Source organism: Pholcus phalangioides, unplaced genomic scaffold (assembly GCF_987345545.1).
Source record: "Pholcus phalangioides strain wild (caught in Gottingen) unplaced genomic scaffold, Ppha-v1.0 ptg000015l_1, whole genome shotgun sequence".
Taxonomy (NCBI): domain Eukaryota; kingdom Metazoa; phylum Arthropoda; class Arachnida; order Araneae; family Pholcidae; genus Pholcus; species Pholcus phalangioides.
This window is the reverse complement of record NW_028301608.1, coordinates 68,700,857-68,726,008: the sequence shown is the minus strand read 5'-3', so window position 1 is coordinate 68,726,008 and position 25,152 is coordinate 68,700,857. Positions and strand designations below refer to the sequence as shown.

Genomic DNA, 25,152 nt, shown 5'->3' with positions numbered 1-25,152 from the left:
GTGCAAAAAACACTATTATATGTATGGGGATTTTTACTGCAGAACATTTCCAGTCAGCCGAGGGCTCGTCGCAGAACAGTGCTAAACAATCTGCTTTGGGGCCTATCGGGACTAAGTTATGTGTATGTACCGAGAGGCTCCCACATCTTACAGCAGGGCCCCTAGGATGGGAGAATGGCGGGCACCAAACCAACTTTTTCACGGGCCTCTCTGTGGTTAATTTATAGTGTGAAAAATCAAAAAGTGATAAGAATCGTTCCAGCTCTGCCCTTGTGGGGGGTCACGCCGAGAGGTATGTATATGTGACACATTGGTGTACGCAAAGGGGGGTTTGGGGTTCTAACCCGCCCCCCCTCCTGAGCCAAGATTATAGTGTTATTTTGCAGGAAAAAAGTAAAAACCTCCCCTTGAGAAAATTCTGCGTATGCCTATGAATATACATATATCACCAGTGCTCCCAACACACAGGGTCGGGGTACCTGGGAGGGGGCATTGCACATATAACCTTCATGGGGAAGTTAAAAGGTTTCATTTCCAGGGGCCCTTGATGGACCTCATTGTTTTCTTGCTGCTTCAAAATTGAAATATTTCCGATAGGGGAAGCACCCAAGATACATCTGGTCTGGGCCTCTATAAAAATCTGCGAATTCGGTCCTGAGTAATTGCGTGGGGGCGCTGGATTGTATTCGTTGGTACAATGAATAAAAATAAATATTTGCCGTGGTCCTCACCGGGGAATGCCCAATAAGCTTCCGAGTCTGGGACCCCGTTTCATTTTGGGGGCCCAGGGTTAATTCGTTGGTAAAATGAATACAAATGAAAATTTTTTGTGGCACTCCAGCAGGGGATGCCCAATAAGCTTCCAATTCGGGGGACCCATGTGGAAATTAACACGTTTCATTTTGGGGGACCTGGATAAATCTCACTGTTTTCTGTTGTTTAACATTGTAGAATTTGCAACAGCGCAAGCCAGAGATAAATCCAGTTTGGTCCCCCACTAAAATCTGCGTTTTGGGTTGCCACTACTGGATGTGGGGCCTTGGATTTTATTCGTTGTAAAATTAATAAAAATGAAAAATTTTTGTGGCCATCACAGGACGGGATGTCTGACAAGCCTCCAGGTCAGGGCCCCCATGAAAAAGTTGACAGGTTTCGTTTTGGGGCTCCGGGATGAATCTCATATATTTTTATTGTTTAACATTGTAAAATTTGCAACATTGGTAGCCCGAGACAAAGCCAGTCTGGGGTCTCATTAAAAGTATGTGAATTGTGTCCCGGGCAATTGGTTGGGGCCCTGGGTTTTATTTGTTGGTAAAATGAATGCAAATGAAAATTTTTTGTGACACTCACAGCAGGGAATGCCGGACAAGCTTCCAAGTTTCCTTTTTGGGGCCCTGGATGAATCTCATTGTTTTCTGTTGTTTAACATTGTGGAATTTGCAACAGCAGAAGCCTGACATAAATCCAGTCTGGGTCCCCCACTAAAAATCTGCGTATTGGGTCTCCGCTACTGGATGTGGGGGCCCTGTATTTTATTCATTGTAAAATTTAATAAAAATGAAAAATTTTAGTGGCCCTCACAGGGAGGATGTCCGACAAGCCTCCAGGTTGTGGCCCCATAGAGAAGCTGACAGGTTTAATTTTGGGTTCTCCTGGATGAATCTCATTGATTTCTGTTGTATGACGTAAAATTTGCAACATTGGTAGCCCAAGATTAATCCAGTCTATGGCTCCACTAAAATTCAGCGAATTGGAGTCTGGAGACCCTCAAAGAGAAGTTTTCTGGGGGTACTTGATTAATCACATTTGTTTTTTTTTTGCTTCATTATTGTAAAATTCACATCTTCAGATCTTCAGTAAGCTGGTGCTTTCACATGCCCCTTTTCATAGCACTCTGATGAAGTGGGACAAAATAAACAAGATATGTTGTGAAGAGGAAAAGGGAGGGGGGTTGGCCGAGCCCCCCCAGTATTTATATATTTCCTTGATTTTTGCCAAATATTTTCTATTTTCATGGAAAACTTTTTATTTCACTCACTTTCAAGGTCACTAGGTCAAAATTTTAATATACAGCCCTGTTGTATACTAAAAAATGTTTATACATATTGCAGTAAAATAATGAGATTAGTTACATCAAAGGAGGTTGTATGAGGAAAGGTTTTCTTAAGGCTGATGTAGGGATAGCTGTGATTAAAAGGGGTTTTACTGTACAAACGTATACGTGATTGGGGTTCATACCCAATCACAAAAAAAAACATTGTGAAACATTTTACTCACAATAAAATGCATTTCATCAAAGTCTGCATATTCTTTGGCCGTGACTGCAGAAGAAACAGTTCTAACAGAAAAAAGAAAACATTTTATGTACACTTAACAAAACCAAATAAGGATAAAGATATCTGCAATTCAACAATTTGTAACCAGCGAATGTTTACTTGCACAGGCAAAAGTGAAACTGATTGAAAGCCCCGATCCTTATTTCAAAGAAAGTGGCTCCAGTGGCAGGGAGCACACATAGAACTTCCCATATCTGAAACCAATGGGACTGGGCCAATTCCAGAAAAATTTGGATATGAGTGAATATCCCTGCTGAGCCATAAAACAGCTAAAAATAAAAAGGGCTTTGGAGCTAATAAGCTGAACATTGCAGAAATTTGCTTGTTGTATTTGTAAAAATTTTTAAATTAGTTCAAAAAGTTATTTGCACTAGTTTTTAGGTCATCCACCTCACATAAACTTTCTCTGCCTACATGTATCTTTGAAAACTCTAGTGCAAAAAATTATTTTGGTTATTCCCAACATGGAGTCTTATTGTATATCAATAAATGAACAGTATAAGGTGCATAATAAGTAAAACAAAATGTTTTTCACCTTGCTAAAGCATGTAGTTCAGAGCCCAGAATATTGTCTTGCAAGGTTAGCAACTCATCTTGATCATTACTTGGCCCATTCACTCTTAATTCTCGCCTGAAAAGAATTATTAATGTTAATAGAAAAAAATTGTGTTTAAACAAAATTTACAATGAAAATATACAGGAACCTTTAATTTATAATGTACTCTTTGCATTTTTCCCAAGAGATCTGCCAAGGGAAATTGTTAGTTACATCCATGCATGAGCCAGGGTTGAAACTGAGACCTCACACAGCCTAAGACTGACTAGCATGATAACCACTTACCTGCAAGTGGCTGATGTGTATGTGAGTGGGAAATTTATTTTTAAATAAGTAGAAAGTTTCCCAAAACCAACCTTCTCCTATATTTCATAAGCGAAAAACAACTAATATGGGCAGGTATATAGCTATGAACTTCAATAACTTAAAGTATTTTCAATATATTGAAGTGATTTTAATCACCTAGGTAATAAATTTTATATAATATGAATAGTAATTTCTGTAAGGTAGGTTTAATACACATGAGTAGTTTTCCAAAATTTTTTTCACTTCCTTGATGTTTTTTCATATTTGTTTTAGATGGGTTTTGGATAATGCAGTCGAATCCCGTTTTAACGAATACCGCTATAGCAAAAATCTCATTTTAAAGAAAACTTTTTTAATCCCCAAATAATTTTACATAGCAACAATGAAAACCTGGAATTTCTTTGAAACAAAATTTCGTTATAGCAAAGTAATTTCTCTGGTCTCTTGGAGTTTGTTATATCGGGATTCGACCGTAACTTAACTGGTACCACAAAGAATTCCAGTCTTTGCTGTGACTTCACTTTTCTTTATAAACCTGTGTATAACGATATTATCTATAATGAAAAACCTGCCTATAATATTTTCTTTGGTCCCAGCGGAATTCCTATTCAATAGGAAATAGTGCAAATGCTCAAACTGTCTACAACAATTAACCAATAGCAATATTTTTTCTAAGTTCTTACAGTATCATTATAAACAGATTTCACTGCAGAAGAATTTATGTCTAAAATTGTAAAATCTCAATTTTTTTTATTAGAAACACTCAAAGCTTGTGTTTCTCAGCCATTTTTTTCATTTGTTTTTCACCTCCAGGTAGCATTATAATTTTTTACCTCTGTCTGTGTCTCACTACATATAATTTTATTCCATGTTTATTTTTCCCTCTTTATTCTGTATCTCTCTTTATTTCATCAGTATCATGTGATAATCCAATATGTACAGAGTATCTATCATCGTGATGGATTACACAGATCTTCAGTTTCTTTCACTTCTAGAAGAAAATGTGATTCCTGAGAAACAGCAAGAATTTGAATGTTCCTATTTCCTATCACTATGTTTAGGCTTCAAGATAGACTGGTGGTCACATGAAATGTTTTGAGACAAACAGATGAAAATACGTAAGACCAAGGATTTTTTTCTCAGAGACATCTTTTTTCAGGGTTTTTCCAGATTGAGAGGCTCTACTGTAGAATGTTATGAAATACTCTTAGATTGAAACACACACATGTAATAAAATACACCATCATAATATGCTGCAGGATCTGTACATTTGAACCCTATTCAAATTTATCTGTTAGAATACTAGGAACGATTCATTGTTATAAAAACACATTTCCAAAAATTTAATCCAATAATTAAAAAAACTTACTCATTTACTGAAACAATTTCTTTAGCACAGAGATGATCAAAAACTGATTTGATTCTTTTATGGAAAACAGAGTCACATTGGATATCAGTGAATCTCGTGCCAATGCGCTGGAAAAGAAATGCAGAAAAAATTTAAATTCTGGAGATCAATAGAATATGTTATTTTAATTTTTTTGAAACACTTTTTTTTTTTAAAGTGAATGCAGACCTTACTTTGAATATACTTGTCAGATCTTTAATCCATGCTTCCTGTAGTTTGCAATGAAGGGATAAAACTAAAGGGTGATCTGAAATTAAAAAAAAAAAGCAATTAGGTCAATAAAGTAACTGAATTATTAAGGGGAAAACCCTACAAAAACTGACTCTGAAAGTAAAAGTCAAACAGAAAATGTGTTGTTACCAATTTCCATTTTTGCCATGGTGTTGGACACAGCATCTTGGAATGACAGGTCGTCTTTGTATTTGACATCACTTGCTTTGAGCACCTGAAAAAACAAGAATGAGAATAGGGTCACCTGAAATAACTAAACTCTGTTGTCATATTCTACCATATAGACTCATTTAAAAAATATATATGTATGTGATACTCAATTTCATTAAAAGATTGGCAGAAAAAATGTAAGAACATATATTCATGGCAGAAAAAACTGGGAAGCTTTAAATGACTAATATATTTAATGAACGGTGTATTTTTGTTTTCAAAGATTTTTGGTTTGTTTTATTTTTTTCTAAATTTTGAGTTACTATGTATCAGGACTTGACAAATTGAAAGAAAATTTAGGCACAAGCCAAGTTTTTAAGAATTGAAATATGTATATATATTTTAGAAAAACAGCTCAAACTAATGTTTCTTTCAACTTTTCTTAGGAAAAGGAGCCCCCCCCTCCCCCAATGTTGATAAACATAACTTCATGTTCTTTTTCAGACTCCGATTTAGTAACCACACATAGAAAAGTTCACGCATCAATGCCAATATTTTAGTCAACTTGACAATCTAGTGCCATAGATAACATACCCTGCTGTGTCGTACAGTAAAAGTGTGAGATCCTGTTTTTTGGGAAATTTTTTTTTATTTCTATACCCAGTCGGACAATTTGCCTGTTTTGATGTTTGAGTTTGTATTTTCGTGGACACTTTTAATAAAATGACTTTTAGTAAAGCAAAATAACAAAATTCAAAATGGCCAAAGCTAATCTTTAAATTCAGATTTGGTTTTTGTTCCAAGAGAGTTCCACTTTTTTTTAAAGAAATAACCTAAGCAAACTTAAGGGAATGTCTTGAATGAGTCAATGATTTGTAAGCACACTCGTAATCCCCTTACCATAAAAATTTACTTGAATACAAGTTTTCCTGAATTAATGAATACATAATTCAAATAATATAATAGTATTTGTATGCCAGAGGTAAGGGTCATTATGCCCAATTTCGTCAATATTGGGATAATGCTATTAGTTTTCAGTACTATCATTACACTGCACATAAGTGTAGGACAAGTCCTATTTCAATAACAGAAATATTCACTTTATAAAACAAGATAGCTCTATAGAAAGACATACTGAAAAAAATCTTTAAACGACTCTGCCGACAGACCAGACACGAACCATGCTCTGTCCCTCCCGGGATATATAACGGCTCTCCCAGCACACAGATGTGCTTAGAAGCAAATTATTTCTCTTCTATATCATGTTGATGACTTCATTATTACTATGATTTCATTAGTATCACAATCTGAATCAATTTTGATCTTACTTCATTCATATGATTTGATGCATTTCCATCAAGTTCTTCTTCAATGCCAAATAAACTGTAGCCATAGAGAAGAAGACCTGTTGCATTTTAGAGAATAATATCAATTTTTCTCTAAGTAAAACTTAAATGACCAAAGCAAAAGCAAACTATTTTTCAGATTATTTCTCAAAAATCACAATATTATAAAAAGATTTTGAAAATTACCAATACTCACTACACTTTGGCCCCCAGTCTTCGATCGACAACAATAAATTTACATTCTGATGCAAATATTTGCAAATACTCCCAATAAAATTGCAGTAAAACAGAGTACGTAAATGACTGAATCTCAAGGTTTCCCCAATCACAGGTGATCTAAAATATCAGAAAAGCAGTAAGTTTCAATTAAAAGAAAAAGTTCACAATAGCTGTTTGAAGTTATAAAAACAGACTGTTTAATGGCTCTTAAGACCTTCCAGTAGCTTTGGGCCTCACAAGTTGGGAGGGCCTCATAGATGTAATAAATAAAAATTAAATTTCCTCTTTACAAACATTGAGCCACATAACAGCTTTATTCACTTTTTGTAGATGTTATAATTGAAACTTTGACACATGAGGCAGCATCTGAATGTCAAAAAGTAAAGATATTTCTTGAAACTTTGCAAATCTGAGTCCATTAGATAATAATAGAATACAGAAACAATCATTTGTAGAAATTATATTAAATAAGTGGCTGGAGGGAACAGTTCAAACAAACTTAACTTGCAACAGGGGAAAAACTGCAACATAAAATGTGGGCTTCATAAAATAAGCTGAATGGAACTTCATAAATCCTAGAGCCGTGATTAAGTCATTAGAAGCTTCTTCCAACAGAAAAGAAAAAAAGCAATATGTTCAAATTTATTCCTAATGAACTCATCTGTTAATGTGATTCAAATCAATTATTATAAGACAGATTTTGAGTTGTTAAAGCAAACAAAACAACTATATTTGAATTCTAATGAACAAACAGGATATCACGAACAAACCTGAAATCAATGAGAATATTTTTCTTCTCCAAGTCACTCAAAATGCAACTGCTTTTTTTTAGATTATTAAATTCAACACAAATGTCTAACAATACAATCTGAAAATAAAGAAGTAACTTGTGACTTTCATGAATAAGTTTTTTTCATGCAAGAAAAAAATGAGATATTATTTATTCTCAAATAGTGTATTGTGTGTGATAACTGATTTCATTGATGTGAGCAGTAATAAAAAGTTTTTTTCAAGGTGACAAATGGAATAAATTATTTAAGCAAATCAAGAAGAGTAGTGTATATATACTGTATTCAGTATTATTGTTTGGTCCTTATGTATCTACCTATATATTCAATGTCACTGAATTGGGGATAGAAAAGAATCAAATCAAAAAGAAAATGTATAAAAAAATACACCTATTATACCCTATTGAATACATGTTTGTCGATGGTGAAAACAAAACTTTGGGGTGACTCATTGCGCAATTCAATATCGATAATTCCTTCTGCTGTTGGTAGTCCCTATGAAAAATTAAAAAAAAAAATGAAAAAAATGAAAAAATTTTCATGCATAAATATGACAAAAAATCACAGCTAACCAACAAATCTAAGAAAGGAAAAATCATCTATTCATATCTAGAAAATTCACATATTTTTTAGGGGAAAACACCTTAAAACTACAAAAAATATCACAGCTGCGAACCAAGGAAAAAAATGAATCACATTTAAAAAATGGGATTTTTTTTGAGATACCTGATTTCGTAAAGACATAATAATGTCAATAGCAGAAAACTTATCTCCAACTTTTGGCAAAACTTCCAGGACTCTATTGATTGGAAGGAATAGCTTTGGGTGTTCTCTGTAAAAAAAGAAGAGACATTCCAATGAATATAAATAAAAAGAAAACTTAAGATGAAAAACAACATTAGATGGAGAAACAAAAGATGTCTATATTATGATAATTAAAACATTTGATAATGTTTTGAAAAAAGTAAAAGGTGAGAGAAAAACCTCTTCATTGTACACAAATTTAATATGATAAATTCCATTGATGCATAAGAATTTTTTTGCTTCTATGATTACACACCAAATTCCTCACTGTTGACTTAGAACACAGCAGAAATTTGAGAACAGCATACTCAAACTCAGCTCACTGGTCACCCAAATCTTATTTACTGGATTCGGGCAGTATGGATAATTTTAATACTAATTTAGATTACCTGGTTTTTTGAGTTTTCTGATCATTAACTTTTGTAAGTTTTTCACACTGGGTGATTAAACGATAAAACAAGAGGAAAAGGAAAATTTTGTCCCATGCTTAAAATATAGAACAGACATACGTGTGCTGCTTTCGAAGGAAGGAGAGTACCTGTAATTTATTAAAAGTCTACCATGTGAATTAGGATGTCACCAGGAACAACCTGACATTTCTCTAATTGGTGCCCAGGAGAAAACAATGATAGTATCGCTGTTACATTATGTTAAAGCTAGACATGTAAGTAAAAAAAAACCAGACAAAACATATGAAGGGTCGGGGGAAAAACGATTTCAGTCCAAAAAAAAATTAAAATCTATGTTTTTATGTGGTTTTGTATAACTCAGTACTGTCCCTTTCAACCACGTAAAACACCAGAGGTAAAAATGCTTTCAGTCTGCTGTAATAAAGGAAGAAAGATACAACATAAGGGGAAACAATGATTTTAGTCACAGCACGCAGATGCTCAGAGTCTAGCATATGTGTAGAAGACAAACATTAATTACATGTACAGAAAGCAATATTTGAGTGTGTATTTGTTTTGCTTTAATAATAGGTATTTAATACTTTGTGTTGTGCTTATGAATTTAAGGTTAATTTGTGTATAAAAAGTATCAATGAGTACAGATTTGTTTGTGTCCTAAACAAATGCCCTATGTCAAGATTCCAGAAGAATGGATGGAAGGTATAAGAAACGATTGTGTAAAACCACCTCCTTTTGTAGTGATTGACTATAAACAAGAAATTTGTAAAGCTTGGACAGACTTTTTAAAGCCTATCAACCAGAAAAAATGCCCAATGGCGAAAAGGCCAATCAGATGGTTCTACACCACATTTAGTGTACCATCATTCCAGTTTCTTTGGTAGTTACACCAGCCATGAAGTTACTCTTAAAAACAAGCAAAATGGGAGAAAGAACCATAAGCAAGAGAAGGACATGCCTATCGAAAAATTGGAAGTTTTGTACACAAGACCCCCTAATTCCAATCTCTTGTGTGAAGCTTAATGCAACCTGCAATCTTTAAGACGGTTTTGCATCAATCCCGAAGCTAACAGCTTGACATGGGATGGACATGAGAGTGATAAGCAGCATGATAACGTACGTATACAGTAAAACCTTGCTTTTACCGACACCAACAGGACAAAAAAATTGTCCGTAAAAGAAGGGGATCATTAATCAGGGGGTTTGAAATGCATACTTTTTTATACAATTGCAAATTATTATTTGGGTGCAAAAGAGGGGTGACCTTTAAGAGGGGTTTTACTGTACTTGGTTATATAGATGAGAATGACAATGATAATAAACTAAAGATATGACTAAAGACAATAAACTAAAGATATGACTAAAGACAATAAACTAAAGATATGACTAAAGACAATAAACTAAAGATATGACTAAAGACAATAAACTAAAGATATGACTAAAGACAATAAACTAAAGATATGACTAAAGACAATAAACTAAAGATATGACTAAAGACAATAAACTAAAGATATGACTAAAAATAATAAACTTTTTTTTTTCATTGAATATTTTTCTGCACTAACCACCAATAATTTTTTAATCTACTTCTAACTTAATTCATCATACCATGATCAAATATCCTAATTATTCAAATTTTATACAATGAGTGTGTGTATGTTCAGTTTCAGAATCCTGCTCAAACTACATGTTCATGGAGGAGGGGAGTGAAGTCAAAAATTTTTTTTATATACAATCATCTTTTTATTTGCTTTTTAAAAATAGTTTGGCTTGAGTTTTACATAACATGTGCCATGATATAACATTAAAATAAAATTTTCAATATTGTAATTAAACCAGATTTTTAAAGAAAACTTTTTTGTCTCCTGAAATTTTTTTATGGACTAAAACCATTTCCTCCCCTACCCCAACCCTTCATATGTAAGGAGTTTTTATTTTTTTTAAGGTTTTACGTTTTAACAACTAAGTCACAGCAAACTCTGGTGTTTCACGAAACATTTTTCCTAATTTTTCAAATCAGCTTATACTAAAATTGTGATTTTTTTTGTTTCCTTTCAATTTTGAATCATTCAAAACATTTGAAAAAAAATTGAATTGAAAAAATATTATGAACTACTCTAAACTACACACGGTATCAAAGAAGAATTCATAAAAACTTCAAATTATCTGAAACTTTGAGTTAACAAAGTTTCATTGTAAATTTATATTTTGTTGAATATGAACAATTATCGATAACCTTAGTATAAGAATATGAAGTGGAAGAAAAAAATAAGGTATGTACTCTGTAATACGGCTGACTTTAACAAGAGGAGCAATTTTTCTGACATCCTCTTTTGTTCTTCTACCCATGTCAATGCACCAAAAAATCTGAAAATTTCATAATAAAAAAATGATGTGTGAAAAACAGAAATACTCCAAACATATAATTAATACACACACGTAATAACACATAACACACTTATGCATCTTGAATACATTATAGGAACATCTAAGGTGAATTGGAAAAGATGGAAAAGAAAAGGGGGTGATAGGACACTCCTAAATAAATAATTTCTAGCTCCAGGTGTATCTATAACCTTTGATATATTAACGGGATGATTGGCTGCAATAATAAACAACAAAATGACTACTCGCAACTTGGGGTTAGTACTACTTGGGGTTAGTACATCAGAGACCTGTGTTATGCCTCAGGAATATTGTATTGCTTAAGGCTGTGACAATGTGGTCACAACCAGTTTGTGCATAGGCAGAAAAAAAGAAAATTAAAAACAAGGTGTTTTTATTTGCTACCTACTGAGGAAAGCCATCAGCCTTTATGACACATGATTGTAATTCACACGGTTAAACACTACAGGGCACTTTCCAGTGAATGCATAGCCCATCAGACTCACAGTTAAACTTCTGAGGGTTTGTGGGAAAGCACTTTCTGCAACCTCTGATGTTTCTATTAAATCACACTTTCTACAACCTCTGATGTTTCTATTAAATCACACTTTCTACAATGCGAAATGTTTATTTTTGTGAGTTCTGTCCTCACCCCATTAAAATTTCTACCTTTTTTTCTGACTCACACTTTTATGTATATGAGGATGCAGAAATTTCCAGTAATAAACTTAGTAGACATTCTATGGTTCTGCACATATCAGATTAAGGTTGTGCTAGATTATCATAGTTGCTGGATTTCAGTTGAAAAAGCCTGTTTAAATAATATTAACTTCTGTGTGGAAACATGCAGTGATATATTTTTGTCTTCTACACCCGAAAGAAGAACGCCTAAAAATGTTGGACTATTGGACAGGCCAGACTAGCCCAGTTAGATTATAGAGAGTGAACCACATATGTAAATACAGTTGACGCTTATTGTAAAGAACCCCTTCGTGTCATAGCGTTCATTTCATTTGTCATGTGATCAATAATGACCAATAAGGATAAATCCCAATTGTTTCCATGTAATGACTATCTAAAATGTTTTTTCTTTTGATACAATGTCAGTTTTTGGGGGAATGATGGGGGTTGGGGGTCGTTATAAACGAGCCTCGACTGTATTTATCAGACTGGCTAAGATTAATATGTTAGCAACATAAATTTTATAGACAATGATATCACAACAATCTCTGTACGTAAATTAGGGCTGGCCAAATCCCAGGTGACAGGCAAACAAAAAAATTGGTATTGACACCTAAAATTTTCTTAGTGTAGTTACTAAATTGCAGGCTAGGAGCAGCCCAATTTAGTAAGGAATTTATAGCAGCATATCTGCCAACATGAAAGAGGGTGACTATGCCCTGAAAAAAGTAAAAAGAAGAATTACTTTGGATCTTTTTCTTTGGGTAAAAATTTTTTTGGCACTAAGATTTTTTTTATCCAGCTCTGACATAAATGCAAGATACTTCATACATAAAAGAAATTTTTTGCTTCACAAAATCTTTATTATTTTAATTTAAATTAAAAGTTCAAAATTTAATAAAGATAAGGCTTGCCATTTCAGTTAATAAGATATTTTTCAGATAATACAATTTAAAACTTCAATAAATGTATACTTTTTCAGCTATTCTTTTTCTGAAAAATGAAGCCATCTTCAAAACTATGGGCTACTATATGTGTGTAAATCACAGTTACTTCGGATTGTCACTGATGTAACATTTGGTTCAAAAGAGACATGAAGAAACTATAATTCAGAAAAAAGAAAATATAAATTAACAAAAACGATTGAAAATAATAATAGAAACATGTTTTGTGAGCATTTTGAATGATTTACATTATGCATATTGACCCTTTGACTGCTCCTGTTATTAAAAATCAATCAGAGTGATATTATAAGTCTGTGTGAATATGTGGTATTGTGAGTGAAGTAAAATGATTGAATATTTCTGCAGTTTTATGATTTCTTGCTTTTTTCTGGCAAGAATTTTTTAACAGAGCAATTAGCTTGCATTCATGCCTCGAAGCTGGAAAACCAACCACCACAGCACAACCTGTGAAGTTGGGCCTTCATAATGCTCCTACGACCACTAAGTGGCATAATTATGGAATACCGTGTTGCCAGAAGGTTAGTTGTTAGTACAGTAGAACCTCATTGTAATAGACTAATAGGGGTGGAAGGTTGTCCGTTATTAGAGATGGGATTAATATTCGGCCTATTCTGCCGAATATTCGGTTTGGCCAAATAATGCTTAGGTATTTGGCTGAATATCTGTGTAAATCTAAGCACAACAAACTAATTTTAAAAAATGATATTAATTGGAACTTTTCACATAAATTAGAAATTTATATTGATTGTATTTTATTGTGTGGTGCAAAATTTAATAAAGATAAGGCTTGCCATTTCAGTTAATAAGATATTTTTCAGATAATCCTTTCTGTGAAAGAGGTTATGTCAGGGTGAATTTCAAGGATAAGGAAAACATGAAACTGAAAATAAAACCCTACTGCAATAATGTGTATATATATAACTCACGTTCACTACCACAAGTTTACTAAGGCCAGGAGATTACACTATAAAAGTTTTGTAAACGTTTTTTATAAAACTTGGAAAATTCAAACAATAAGCACATCAGTTACAATCGAGCAAATGTAAGCAATATTCTTGCTTATTGGTTGTTCTTCTTTTCCAAAGTTTTATCAAAGAGCTTTTACAAAACTTTTATACTGTAATCCCGGCCTAACTGAAGGATCGACCAAGACAAGAAATGCATTGGTTACAGAAAAAGAGGGGCAAAGAACATCTAGAGAGGAAGAATAAGTCGTAAATTGCATAATGTATTAATATTGACGGCACCCATTGGTGTCGAAATGCATTAGGACTTTTATTATTTTTTGTGTATTTACCTTATTCGTTGGTGTCTTCTCAATATTCTTGGGCAAAGTGGATCAACTCTTCTATAATGTATTAATACTTAAAAGTAAATAAAGGTTGACATTTTCTTAATTAGATGAAAAATTTGAACAAGTTTTGGAAAAAAAAATGATTCTGTAAATAGTGATACTCCGGCTAACAAAATTTTGGCTAACAAAGATTTTTCTTCATTTTTCTGTCTCACCTAATGAATACAAATTCAGCTAAGATTTTTGATGACATGAATGTGTGCACTAACATAAAATAGCCCCATCATGAGCTGAATTTTTGCCCCAATCATAATCAGGATTACTCTGTCACTAGAGCCTGATTAACTCCTGTCCATCTCAAAATCTTTCTTCAGATGTACGTGCACTTCTCTTTCTGAAATTCTTTGAACCATTTCATATAAAACGAAAGATTCAGCCGAAATAGAAAATGTATTGGAAAAAAAGGTAGCCTATGTTTTCAGAGAAAGTTTTTTCAGTGCAAGACTCTTAGCATCAAGCTGAATAGTCTGGGAGATTATCTTTTCCATCTGCATGTATCAGACACAGAAATGAGCTGACAAGATCACAAATGGATGGGGACACCTACAAACTCGATTGGATTGTGTCAACACCAGCTTTAGTAGACTAATGTGTTGGTTGTGTACATACTGGAAAATGAAGATCTTCAGCATCTCTCATCTTCCCGTAGATTTTCAATTATTTAATTTTGAAGCTTTCATTTAGCCTTTGGTCAGTTTTTGTCTTTTTATAACATTTCTTGGTGTTTTAAAAAACTTATCTTTAAATTTTGGGCAGAAGCTAGAATGAATCAAACGATTTTCCATAGAAACCTATGGGAAATCACGTTTTGGCTAATGAACGTGATTCCAGAACAAATCGTCTCAGTTAGCGGAGGTATCACTGTATTAAAATACAAGAAAATACAACATATCATTGTTGGATTTGATTGTCGGTATCATGACAATAAAAATCTTTCAATTACAAATTTTTGAATATTTATTTAAATAATAAATTGCATAATTAAAATTCAATATCAATCATTTTAAATTACCAATAATTTTATTCTCAATTAAAAACACCAATTTTATTCATAATTGTGATGAATTTTAAGAACATTGATATTCGGTCAAAACATTAGCCGAACATTTGGTATTCGGCCAAATCACTATTTGTCCCATCCCTATCTGTTATAACGAAAATTTGGTTTATAACAAGTAATTATTTTTGGGGTGCAATGCTACAGGGTGTACATCAATGAATGTACAGTAAACTGTAAAAAGTGTTAAATTATATGTATCAACTAAAACACAGCCTTCACACAACATCTGTCGAATTGAAAAAGATGTGTCTGTAATTTTAATTATAACATTAATCTTAATTTTTCTGGCTGGCAAGCGGTATCAGTTATACATCACGTCCATGTTTATGTAAAACAAAACAACAATCAATATTTAATCATTTGCTTGAAAATGTTTTTTAAACGAGTTAATACTTTTTAAATACTCAAAACGAGTTTTAAACTCGCCAGATAAAAATTTCAAAAATTTTTTAGCTGTCCAATTACAAGCAAAATCTGCTACAGTGGGCTCGTTATAGTTAGGTTCTACTGTATAGAATAATGCACTGATTCATTAGACATTCTACCAAGGAAATGTGCACAGTTAACAGCAGTACACAAAAATGACACAACATTAGTAATAGTAGTAGTTAAAGTATATAAGCTGCTGTGTGGTCAGAGTGATGACTTGCATTGTAAAGATCTGGATTCGAACCCCACTGGTAGCATAGTTGATGTTTGGCTGAAGTTGGTATTTTGTGGTTCCGAACTTTCAGGTGTGAATGCAAGAGCTGATCTCTCCATTAAAAAGTCTCACCACAGAGAGCAACATGCCTACAGTGTAACAAATATTTAACCATCATTCAATTCAATCATTACACTTCGCTCATAGTTTGAAAAATAGATGGCGTCACTAAAAACCCACACACCATACTAGACACACATTCAGACTGCTAGCTGTGCACAGGGCTGCAACTGCATGCTTGTTCAGCTGGAAAAAACACATATTTTGGCACCCTCTTGTAATGTTGAAGGAGAGGTTAAAGGGTGAAATTTGTGCCCACTCTAATCCAGCGCCTGGGACATCATACCCACCTGCTCCCCTTAGTTGCGGCTCTTTATGTGCAACCAGTACAACTCATTCAATAGTAAATTGCACATGGCAACATACCAGAGTTGTGATTGGTTTGACAGAAATTGTAGTATACAATAATGATGCAAGTCCAGTACAAGGGTTTTACAAGTAATCCATGAGGCTCTCCCCAAGTAGATGATAGCTGAAGCTCAGTTTCCCTAGGAGCAGGTTTTTTGCACTGCTCGCAAAAAGAATCACCCATTTCCTCAGGCCGTTTACACACAGATAGGAAAGTGAGGAAAAAAGTGTGACTATTTTCCTATGACATGCAAGACGCCAAGCTTTATATTGATTGTGATTGGCTGACTGGTTCCAGAGGAATCAAAGGCATTGTAAGCTGCATGTTTGATGGAGAGAATGCAGACAACAGAACATCTGATGTGAAACACTAGGAAAACACAAATGCATAGCCTGATGCCGGCACTCATTCTAAAGTACTCGATGATTTAAAATTTAGTTCTACTACTTGACAAGTGTAAATGAGTCTTTAAGGTATTCTAAGCTTGAGCAACTAACAAGTAACGGTATTTAAATTAGAAATTATAGTTTTAATTGAATTATCTATTACTACACGCATTTATATATATTGCTCTGTTAATTTTTTTTTCAAAGGAAGATGAATGATGCTTTAAAACAAGCAGAAACACATCACAATTCATGCATGTTAATGCAAAAAATGAAAGTTATTTTTATAAAAAATTCATCTGGTTTTGGAATATTTTGTCAGGGTATAAATTTTATCAAAATTTCCAGACTTCAAGGCATGAATGCAAGCTGATCTCCCTGTTAAAATATCTCGCCACAGAGAGCAACAGACCTACAATGGTACAAATATTCAATCATTCATTGAATGCAACTCATAATTTGAAAGGTAGATGGCAGCACCAAATATCAACACACAACACTTATATATTAGGCTTACCAGATGTTCTTATTTTTATGTCTCCGAAAATTTGCCCATTTATTCTTTTTTTTCAGGTTTCCCAGAATTATTTTTCTTTCTTTTTCTTTCCACATTAAAATATCTCTTTATTGACATTAGTCTTTTTCTGGTTTTTTTTCCATTGACCAATAGCTGTTAAAATTCCAACCAACTTCGAAACCAACAGAAAACCAACTTTGCTGCAGTGGTGGTCAGCTGAAGTTGGTTTCCTGCGGTTTCAAACTTTGAGGTGTGAATGCGAGTCGATCTCTCCGTTAAAAAGTCTTGCAGCAGAGAGCAACAGGCCTACAATGGTATAATTATTCATTCACTACACTTCATTCGCTATGAGTTGAGAAAAAACTCATAGTTTAAAAAATTTGATTGCAGGTGGCAGCACTACCCATAATAAGCATTACACAGAAACAAACCACGGAAGGATCACTGTACATACACATACATTCCAACATGCACCAATTCGTTAGAAGTTCCGCAGAGAAATATGGATGAGGCGCATGTCTGGTTTAGTAGTAGCTGTCAAAATTCCTGGAACTTTTTCTGTTTTGATTTTTTTAGAGGTTTTGTTTTAGTTGAGGAAAATTATTGTTGTGGCCGGTTTAATCGGTGAGAATATTAGTGCAATCTGTTGTGAAAATTGGGAGAAGTGATGGGGGGGGGGGTGTTAGCGTTACTAAGGGTGTGCGAGCAGGAATCCCCTTTCTCGAATCAGCTAACTGTATTATAAATATGCACTTAGACTAGAGTTACCAGATTGCGTGGGATGCAGTTTAGACCTCTTCAGAATGTTGCCACTTGTGGCAACTCAGTAACGTTTTTTTACCTTCTGCTTCAACTGTATTATACTGCCTTCTCGGTCTGCTAGGGCTTTAATCCTGCTTAGTGAAATACTATAGCCATGTTTCTGGTTGCGGTGAAAACAGAGTTGATAATTTCAGTCCGGGGGCAGGGGTCCCCTTTAATGGCCGGAGAAGCAAAGCGACGCCTGAGCCCGAACGAAGTTCAGCCTACAGGTGCAGCCACTGATTTGCATTTTCGCATGCACCTATGTTAGCAATTGGACGAAACATTTTCTGCACTAATGCATTGTTGAACTACGTGTCATTTCACTCCCATCGCACGTTGTTGCAGAATGTTCTGCTCACAGTCACATTTCAGCACCAATTTTTTAAATTCTTGACAATGTCAAATAGCTTCTGTTGGGCCGAGGCTTAGCAACTTCAAACTGTTCTGAATTTATTTTCTATGATTTTAATTTCTTATTGTCGTGATTCTTTTTAAAATTCGGTAGTATGAGTTTACCGCCCATTCGAATTCAGCGTGGATTATTTCAATTTATTACGTGCATTTTGGATTACTTCATATGTGTGTGTCCTAAGTATTATCTCACGTGTTCGTGCCTTAAGGATTATTCCAATTTCCATGGGATTATTGCTGTGCGGTGGAGGATGTAAAAAAACAAGTGAAGTGGTGAAAAAAAAACTTTTTTATTTCCCTTTCGCAGGGTTACATTAGACTTGGCACTGCTTGGTGCCAGAGCCGTACGAAGGGTGCTTATACTGCTTTTTCACCCCAGATTCAAAAATTGAGAAAGTTTTGGAGGAGAGAGTGAGTTTACTTACAAAGATTTTTCCACATGCACTCTTAGCAATGTCATTTCTCTAAATTTTCACAACAGATGACACCATTATTCTGACCAATAAAACTGGCCACAAGAATAATTTTTTCTAACTGTAAAACTGAACCACTAAAAAAAAGAAAAAAAAATCTGGCAATTCCGACGGCTATTGATCAATGCATGTGGGAAAAAACAATGAATATCAGTGCGGATAAAAAAAAAATTTCCCAGGGCAAAAAAAAAAAAATTCTGGAAACCTAAAAAGGAGGACAAAAGGGTGTATTTAACAAAACGTAGGAGGACATTCAAAAATGTTGAAATGACATTAAAAAAATACATGTCCTTCTCAAGGAAGGCATCTGGTAACCTCCAACTTTGACCATTAGGTATACATGCATATTTTCGATGGAACCATTTCAGTAATATGGCGATAGGCCAGAGTTGTGCTCGGATTGAAAGAAACTGTAAACTTTACAAAAAAAATTCACTGACACGCAGAATTAAAGAAGTTTGCTTCTTAAGAACGAGACTTCTGATTTGTGTGCTCGTAAAAAATTGTAAAACTCATCACACAATTTGATGTTTTACAGATTAACATCCTCTGAGGGCTGGCTCTAGGACTACTGATTGGGTGTGTTGACTTGACTCGAATGATTAATGTCCTCTATACCTGGTGAGGGCTTTAGGACAATTGATAAATCATAGGCATTTTATAATAAAGCAAAATGCAAAGAACTTGAATAAATAAAAAAAAAACCTTATACAAAGAAAAAGGAAGGAATACAACAACAATAGATATTATGAAAACATGAAAATAAAAAAAATGTGATACAAAATCTAATTGAACAAAAAGCAAAAAAAGAAAAACAGTTTTAACAAAATTAAATAAAAATATATACGACTAATATCCAAAAATCAAAAAAATCGTGTAATAATTTGAACAGGATGAAGAGAAAAATATTTTTTTTAACTGCTCCTAATCGCTTTCTGTGAATGTCCCACTTACAAATATGAAGTAATCGTTTGTTTCTTCGGAATTGCAAAAATCGCAATTAGAAGAACGTAGAATTCTTGTCTATTCTGAATAGATACCTTTTGGTTGGGGCCAAAGCGGCTAGAGATTACTGCTTTAATACAGCTTTGGTAGGGGCTCTGCTAGCTAACACAACCGTGGTAGAATAATGTCTCCCACTGATTTGGGTGTTTTACTTACAGCTTGCGTTTCAAACTGAAAATAAATAAATACGTCTATGACTTTTACCTTTTGACTTTGAAACGCTTAACTACATAGAATCATAATAATGTAGTATATTTGATATGACCATATTATCCACAATTTCCCCTGACAGTGTTTTATATAATTGACATTTTTTTAAATATAAAATTCCCCTTCTTGTTCTTGAATTTTCAACAATCTTACTGGAATTTGAAATTTTGACTGAAATTATGGATAAAGATAATTTTGATTATTTATAAATTCCATTATGGTAATTAGGGGGCCGTTCAAGTATTACGTCATCATCGATGGGGGGTTGAGGGGGTTTCCGATTTGCTGACTTTTGATGACAAGGGGGGGGGGGGGTTGGGATAATGCTTATGCCATCAACCACCCTTTATAAAAATATGAGATAGCATTCAGAGGGGCAGAGCTGATGAAATTTTTCTGACAAGGGGGGAGGGGGAAGGGGGTCAGCGTTTTGCCGACTTTTGCTGACAAGGGGGGGGGGGAGGGGAGTAAAAAAATAGCTAAAAATTTGCTTACGTAATACTTGAATGGCCCCTTATGCCTCCGCTAACCATATTTCATCAAAAAAAAGATGGAAAAGGCTTTTGCGATAGAGAGTGTGGGACATCAGCAAATGTCGCCAAAAAGATGTGTGTGTGGAGATTTTTTCAAATTTCCTGTAACAGAGAGAGGTTTTTTCCATCAAACCAAGGAAACTTTTTTCGGATATGGGGTGAGGTGGGAAGCCTAGAAATACTAACGGGCTCATAAGAGTGTCACCCTTTGGTGGGGGGGTGGGGGTCAGCAGATTTTTATCCATTTTTAACCCCCGCCGTCAGTAAAAGTCAGCAAAAATCAGAACACCCCCTTCCCCCGTCAGCAAAATTTCTTCAGCTCTGCCTCCTAACGTACATTGGGATCAGAGACGTGCATGGGGTTGGGGATTCTTTATTTATTTATACAATATTGTTGGCCCTGGAGCCTATACAAGAGGATGCGATTGAAAATGACAAAGATATTGTTTGATATTGGACAAAAAACTAGTAATAGTGGGGGATTCGACAATGAAGCTTGGGAGTTTGTTTCATTCACCAATAGTATGAGGAAAGAAGCTGCGCATTTAAAGCAGTCAGAGAGAGAGAGAGAGAGAGAGAACAGGGAGTGGAAGCAAAAATAGGTTTTATTTCTTCGAGAGATGTAGGATGGTTTGGCTAAGATACCAAAAGTATCGATGTTGAATTGACCATGGAAAATTTTATATAACAATGTTAATCAAGAAATGAGACGAAGAGTAAATAGAGGGAGGCGATGAAGTTCGTTTTTAAGTTTGGACACGGAAACGAAAGATGACCAGTAGTCGTGAGAAAATCGGGTGGATTTATTTTGGATTGACTCGAGTTTGTCTATATTACTGGAGGTGAGGGACCCCAGATTTCAGTGGCGTAAGAAAGAACGCCGCCATGCCTCCCAAACGATCAAAAATTTATTTTATTATGCAAAAAATATACATTTCTGTTAATGTCGATGCTATTTGAAGGCTGATTCTAAAACTCTCTGTTTAAGAAATTCAATGCGACCCGCTCTCTAAGCCATATATGTTCAACCCATGGCCAGCAGGTCATATGTGGCTCTCGGGGTTATCTGATATGGTCAGCCACCTCAAACCTAATTTTGTAAAAAATGAACTAAGCGGCACATTTACAGACCGCTTGAGTGACCAGTCGCACATTTTCAGATCACTCAAGTAGTCCCGTGCCACATTCACAGATCACTTGAGTGACCCGAGGCACATGTACAGATCCATTGAGTGATCCACAGCACATTTACAGATCCATTGAGTGATCCACAGCACATTTACAGATCCATTGAGTGATCCACAGCACATTTACAGATCCATTGAGTGATCCACAGCACAGTTCCAGAATATTTAAGCAGTCCGTGGCACATTTGGAGATCACCTTAAGTGACGTGGCACAGTTTTAGAGACCACACTTTGAGCTCACACTCAGTTCTACATCACTCAAGTTAACCGCCACCTTATTCGTAGGTTACTTAATGGATCCGCCGCATGTTTACGGATCATTTGAACGACGCGCGGCACAGTTGCAGAGCACTTAAGCGGCTTGGACACATTTTCAGATCACTTAAAGCAGTGATTCTCAACGTGGGCATTATCGCCCCCTGGGGGGCGATGGAATGTTCCACGGGGGCGGTAGAAGCTATGGGTATATCATAGGATCCCATGGGTTAGATTGCGTTGGGGGGCGATGGGAGAAAAAAGGTTGGAAAACTATGACATAAAGCAGCGGTTCTCAACCGGTGCTCTGTGTGAACTCCAAGGGGCTCCGAGGCCGCTCGAGGAAAATGAAAAAACCCAGTAAATGAAAAAAAATAATTATTAATATTTTTGAGTAATAAAAATAAGTCAGTAAATTTGATAGTAAATAAATAAAAAATAGGCCTACGGGGCTCCGCCATAGAAATTATACACTGGAAAGGGTTCCGTGGGCCAAAAAAGGTTGAGAACCGCTGACTTAAAGGATCGCGGAACATTTAGAGATCACCAAAGTGTTTACTTATAGAGGACTTATCAATAGGAAGAATATTAGTTGAGGTGCCCACAAAAACAATCAAGGGAAAGGTTTTTCTCGTTTCTGGTGCACATAGTAAAGAAGCCTTTAACCGCTTCGCTCACAAAGATTGGCGAGAAATTCGGATGATCTCTGTTTGACGAATCGGCGATAAATATAAGACAAGGTTTGATAACCTCGTTGTAACGTAATGGCATGTTAGAAAAAGGAAGGGGAAAAAAGTAGACAAGTAAGAAAAAAATGCAAGGAAAACAGTATATTGTTATATACTCGCTCACTTTCTGATCTGTAATACTTACAGATAAGAGGTAGTAGGTGTGAAGTTTCACCCTCACCTACCTGTTTCTTTCCCTTCTTATATACGTACATTCATATAACAGATCCTATTTAACCGTAGAATAGAAGCTTTTTACCTCCTCATCACGGAGATGAAAAAAAAACTACTTTTTTTATAGGGTTGCAACGAAGTTTTTTTGGTGATGAGAAGAGAGAGGAAAGGAAACAGATAGACTTGTTAGGCTGAACACATAGTATGAAGGAGAGCAAAGCAACGAGGGGAGAGGAGATCCGAGCAGCGAAATCAAACACACTGATTCCAATGCGCCTGCGTGTCTGTCGCGCACCGCAACAGAGCGGGAATTCCACGACAAGAGATAAGAGCAGCGCATTCAAGATATTTTGTTTTCGCTGCTCTGCTCGCTTGTGTGTAGTTTCAACATAGACTTAAGATATAAATAGACCGCGCACGCTATTCATAAAACTTGTCGAACGTGAAGAAAAGATGAGCAGTATTGTCGGGGAAAGAACAGGTTCTGCGCTATTACATTTGGCGCATTTTCGCAGAAGCTAGGATGTTGCTGTAACGAAATTTGACTCAATTCGATCAAGTTGATGAAAACTTTCCTTCATTTTTTCAATGAATTTCACTCATTTTTATGTGAAATATTTAGGGAGTATCAGATTTGAAAAAATAAATTCTATAAAATAAACAAATATTGGAAAACGGAACAACGTATATGTTGTAAAGCCTAATTCATTTATATTTTTAAATATTCTCTTCATTCACTTTGTCACTTTTAATTTCGAAAATTTATTTATACTAGGGGTTATTAAAACAAAAATATATCTTTCCAGAACATTACAATTACTCTATATACTCATAATTAATGTATAATTAATTATAATGCATCATATTATGTTATGTAATGTAACACATTCACACTCATACCATATTCAGTCATGAAATAATATTCAAACAATAAGAAAAAGTTTCATTTCTAACATTCCTGAAAAACCTTTTATAACCTCATCACACAAAACTGTAAACACTTACATAATATTTCAGGATTAAAATAGATTTTACTCAAGAAAATTACAGAATCTCATCATCAATTTCTCTAAATTATAAGAATTAAAATTCCATGTAGAGTATATATGTAATAATTTAAAGTGTGTATATATATATATATATATATATATAATATTTTAGGATATAATATTTCATATATATAACATAATATTTACACATGTCACATAGGTGGTCTATGTAAACATATGTAATCTCTTCGCTCCAAAAGTATGCATATGTTAATCTTAATTTAAGGTATTAAATCGTTTTTAGAATGATTCTTTTTCAAGATAACATCTGAGGTACACAATATATGACTTCAGGTCTTAGTACAGATATTGACTCAAAAAATCAATTGAATAATTAATTTTCTTGTTTGAAGCGGCAATTTCACATACAACAAACATAAATTAATGAATAAAAAAAATTCTTTTCTGTAATAGTTTTATCTCAGGTGTGAAGAGGGGTAAAAATACTATTATTTTTAGAGGTTGTTATGCATTTTTATGCAAAACTGCAATTGTCTAGAGGGGGGGGGGGAGTTTTCCTCACATTCTATTTAAATAGAATATTTTTCATAAATTTCTCCTTCTGAAAAGCATATTTTCTTCCAAGTTTAGCAAAACTCGAATGAACTCACTAGCTCGCCAAATCTCGCCAAATCTTGCGGAGACGTATATTTCAGTTAAAACTTCATAAAACTCACAATTTCAATCATTTATTGCCAAAAATTCTATTAAAACATTTAATAATGATTCATGACATTTGAATTTTACCAAAACTTGGAACTTTAATTGAATTAAATCAAAAATGGAGTCGTTAAAAACTGAGATTACGTCAGAAATCCATTGCATCGTCAATTTAATATTCCAATTTTTAATTTATAAGAAGAGGAATAAGCAAAAAAGTATTCCCTTGTGAAAGGATACTGGTCCCCCTTTCCTAAACCGCTCAGAACATCCGAAAGCTGCGCAAGTGTTGGCCATTCTAATCAAAAATAAGACAGCGCGTGTAGATCGTCATACGAGTAGCCATAAGGAAAGCATTGCCAGCGAGATTCCCTGACCAGCCTTTCGACCGGAGTCACGTGACTCCGGATCTTTGCTTCACATTGTAACCCCTCGCGCGCACTCTATAGTATTATTACTCTGTGAGTTTCAAGATGGTCGTCGAAGGGCTTGTTTTCGCTATTAAAAAGCAGTAGTGAGGTCAAAAATATCACTAGAATCGTTGATGTCAAGTTCTCGACGTACTTCAAAATGGTGTGGACGATCAAATGGAAACAGCAAGTACCGAATAATTTTCATACATTTCCCGACAAACTATTTTCGTGCGCACGTG

The 25,152-nt window shown here is 34.7% G+C and overlaps 1 protein-coding gene across 5 annotated transcripts in view; it reads right to left on the bottom strand.

Annotated features, from left to right (window-relative positions):
• The window catches only part of LOC149076597 (putative arginine--tRNA ligase, mitochondrial), a 45,114-nt gene extending 25,215 nt beyond the window's left edge, over window positions 1–19,899 (bottom strand). The window contains exons 1-14 of one of the 5 annotated variants that reach the window (XM_089244209.1): window positions 19,654–19,893; window positions 13,880–13,930; window positions 12,592–12,719; window positions 10,833–10,918; window positions 8,067–8,172; window positions 7,740–7,835; window positions 7,323–7,420; window positions 6,530–6,669; window positions 6,316–6,392; window positions 4,967–5,051; window positions 4,780–4,853; window positions 4,568–4,674; window positions 2,872–2,967; window positions 2,278–2,338 (exon numbers count right to left, since the gene is read on the bottom strand). In XM_089244209.1, the coding sequence (XP_089100335.1) occupies window positions 2,278–2,338; window positions 2,872–2,967; window positions 4,568–4,674; window positions 4,780–4,853; window positions 4,967–5,051; window positions 6,316–6,392; window positions 6,530–6,669; window positions 7,323–7,420; window positions 7,740–7,835; window positions 8,067–8,172; window positions 10,833–10,918; window positions 12,592–12,627 (1,062 nt within the window). In that variant the 5' untranslated portion in view covers window positions 12,628–12,719; window positions 13,880–13,930; window positions 19,654–19,893. Of the gene's footprint in view, window positions 1–2,277; window positions 2,339–2,871; window positions 2,968–4,567; window positions 4,675–4,779; window positions 4,854–4,966; window positions 5,052–6,315; window positions 6,393–6,529; window positions 6,670–7,322; window positions 7,421–7,730; window positions 7,836–8,066; window positions 8,173–10,832; window positions 10,919–12,591; window positions 12,720–13,879; window positions 13,931–19,653 lie in introns of those variants that run through there. The other 4 variants (XM_089244207.1, XM_089244208.1, XM_089244211.1 and 1 more) reach the window with 4 other exon arrangements.
• Window positions 19,900–25,152: the final 5,253 nt, after the last annotated feature.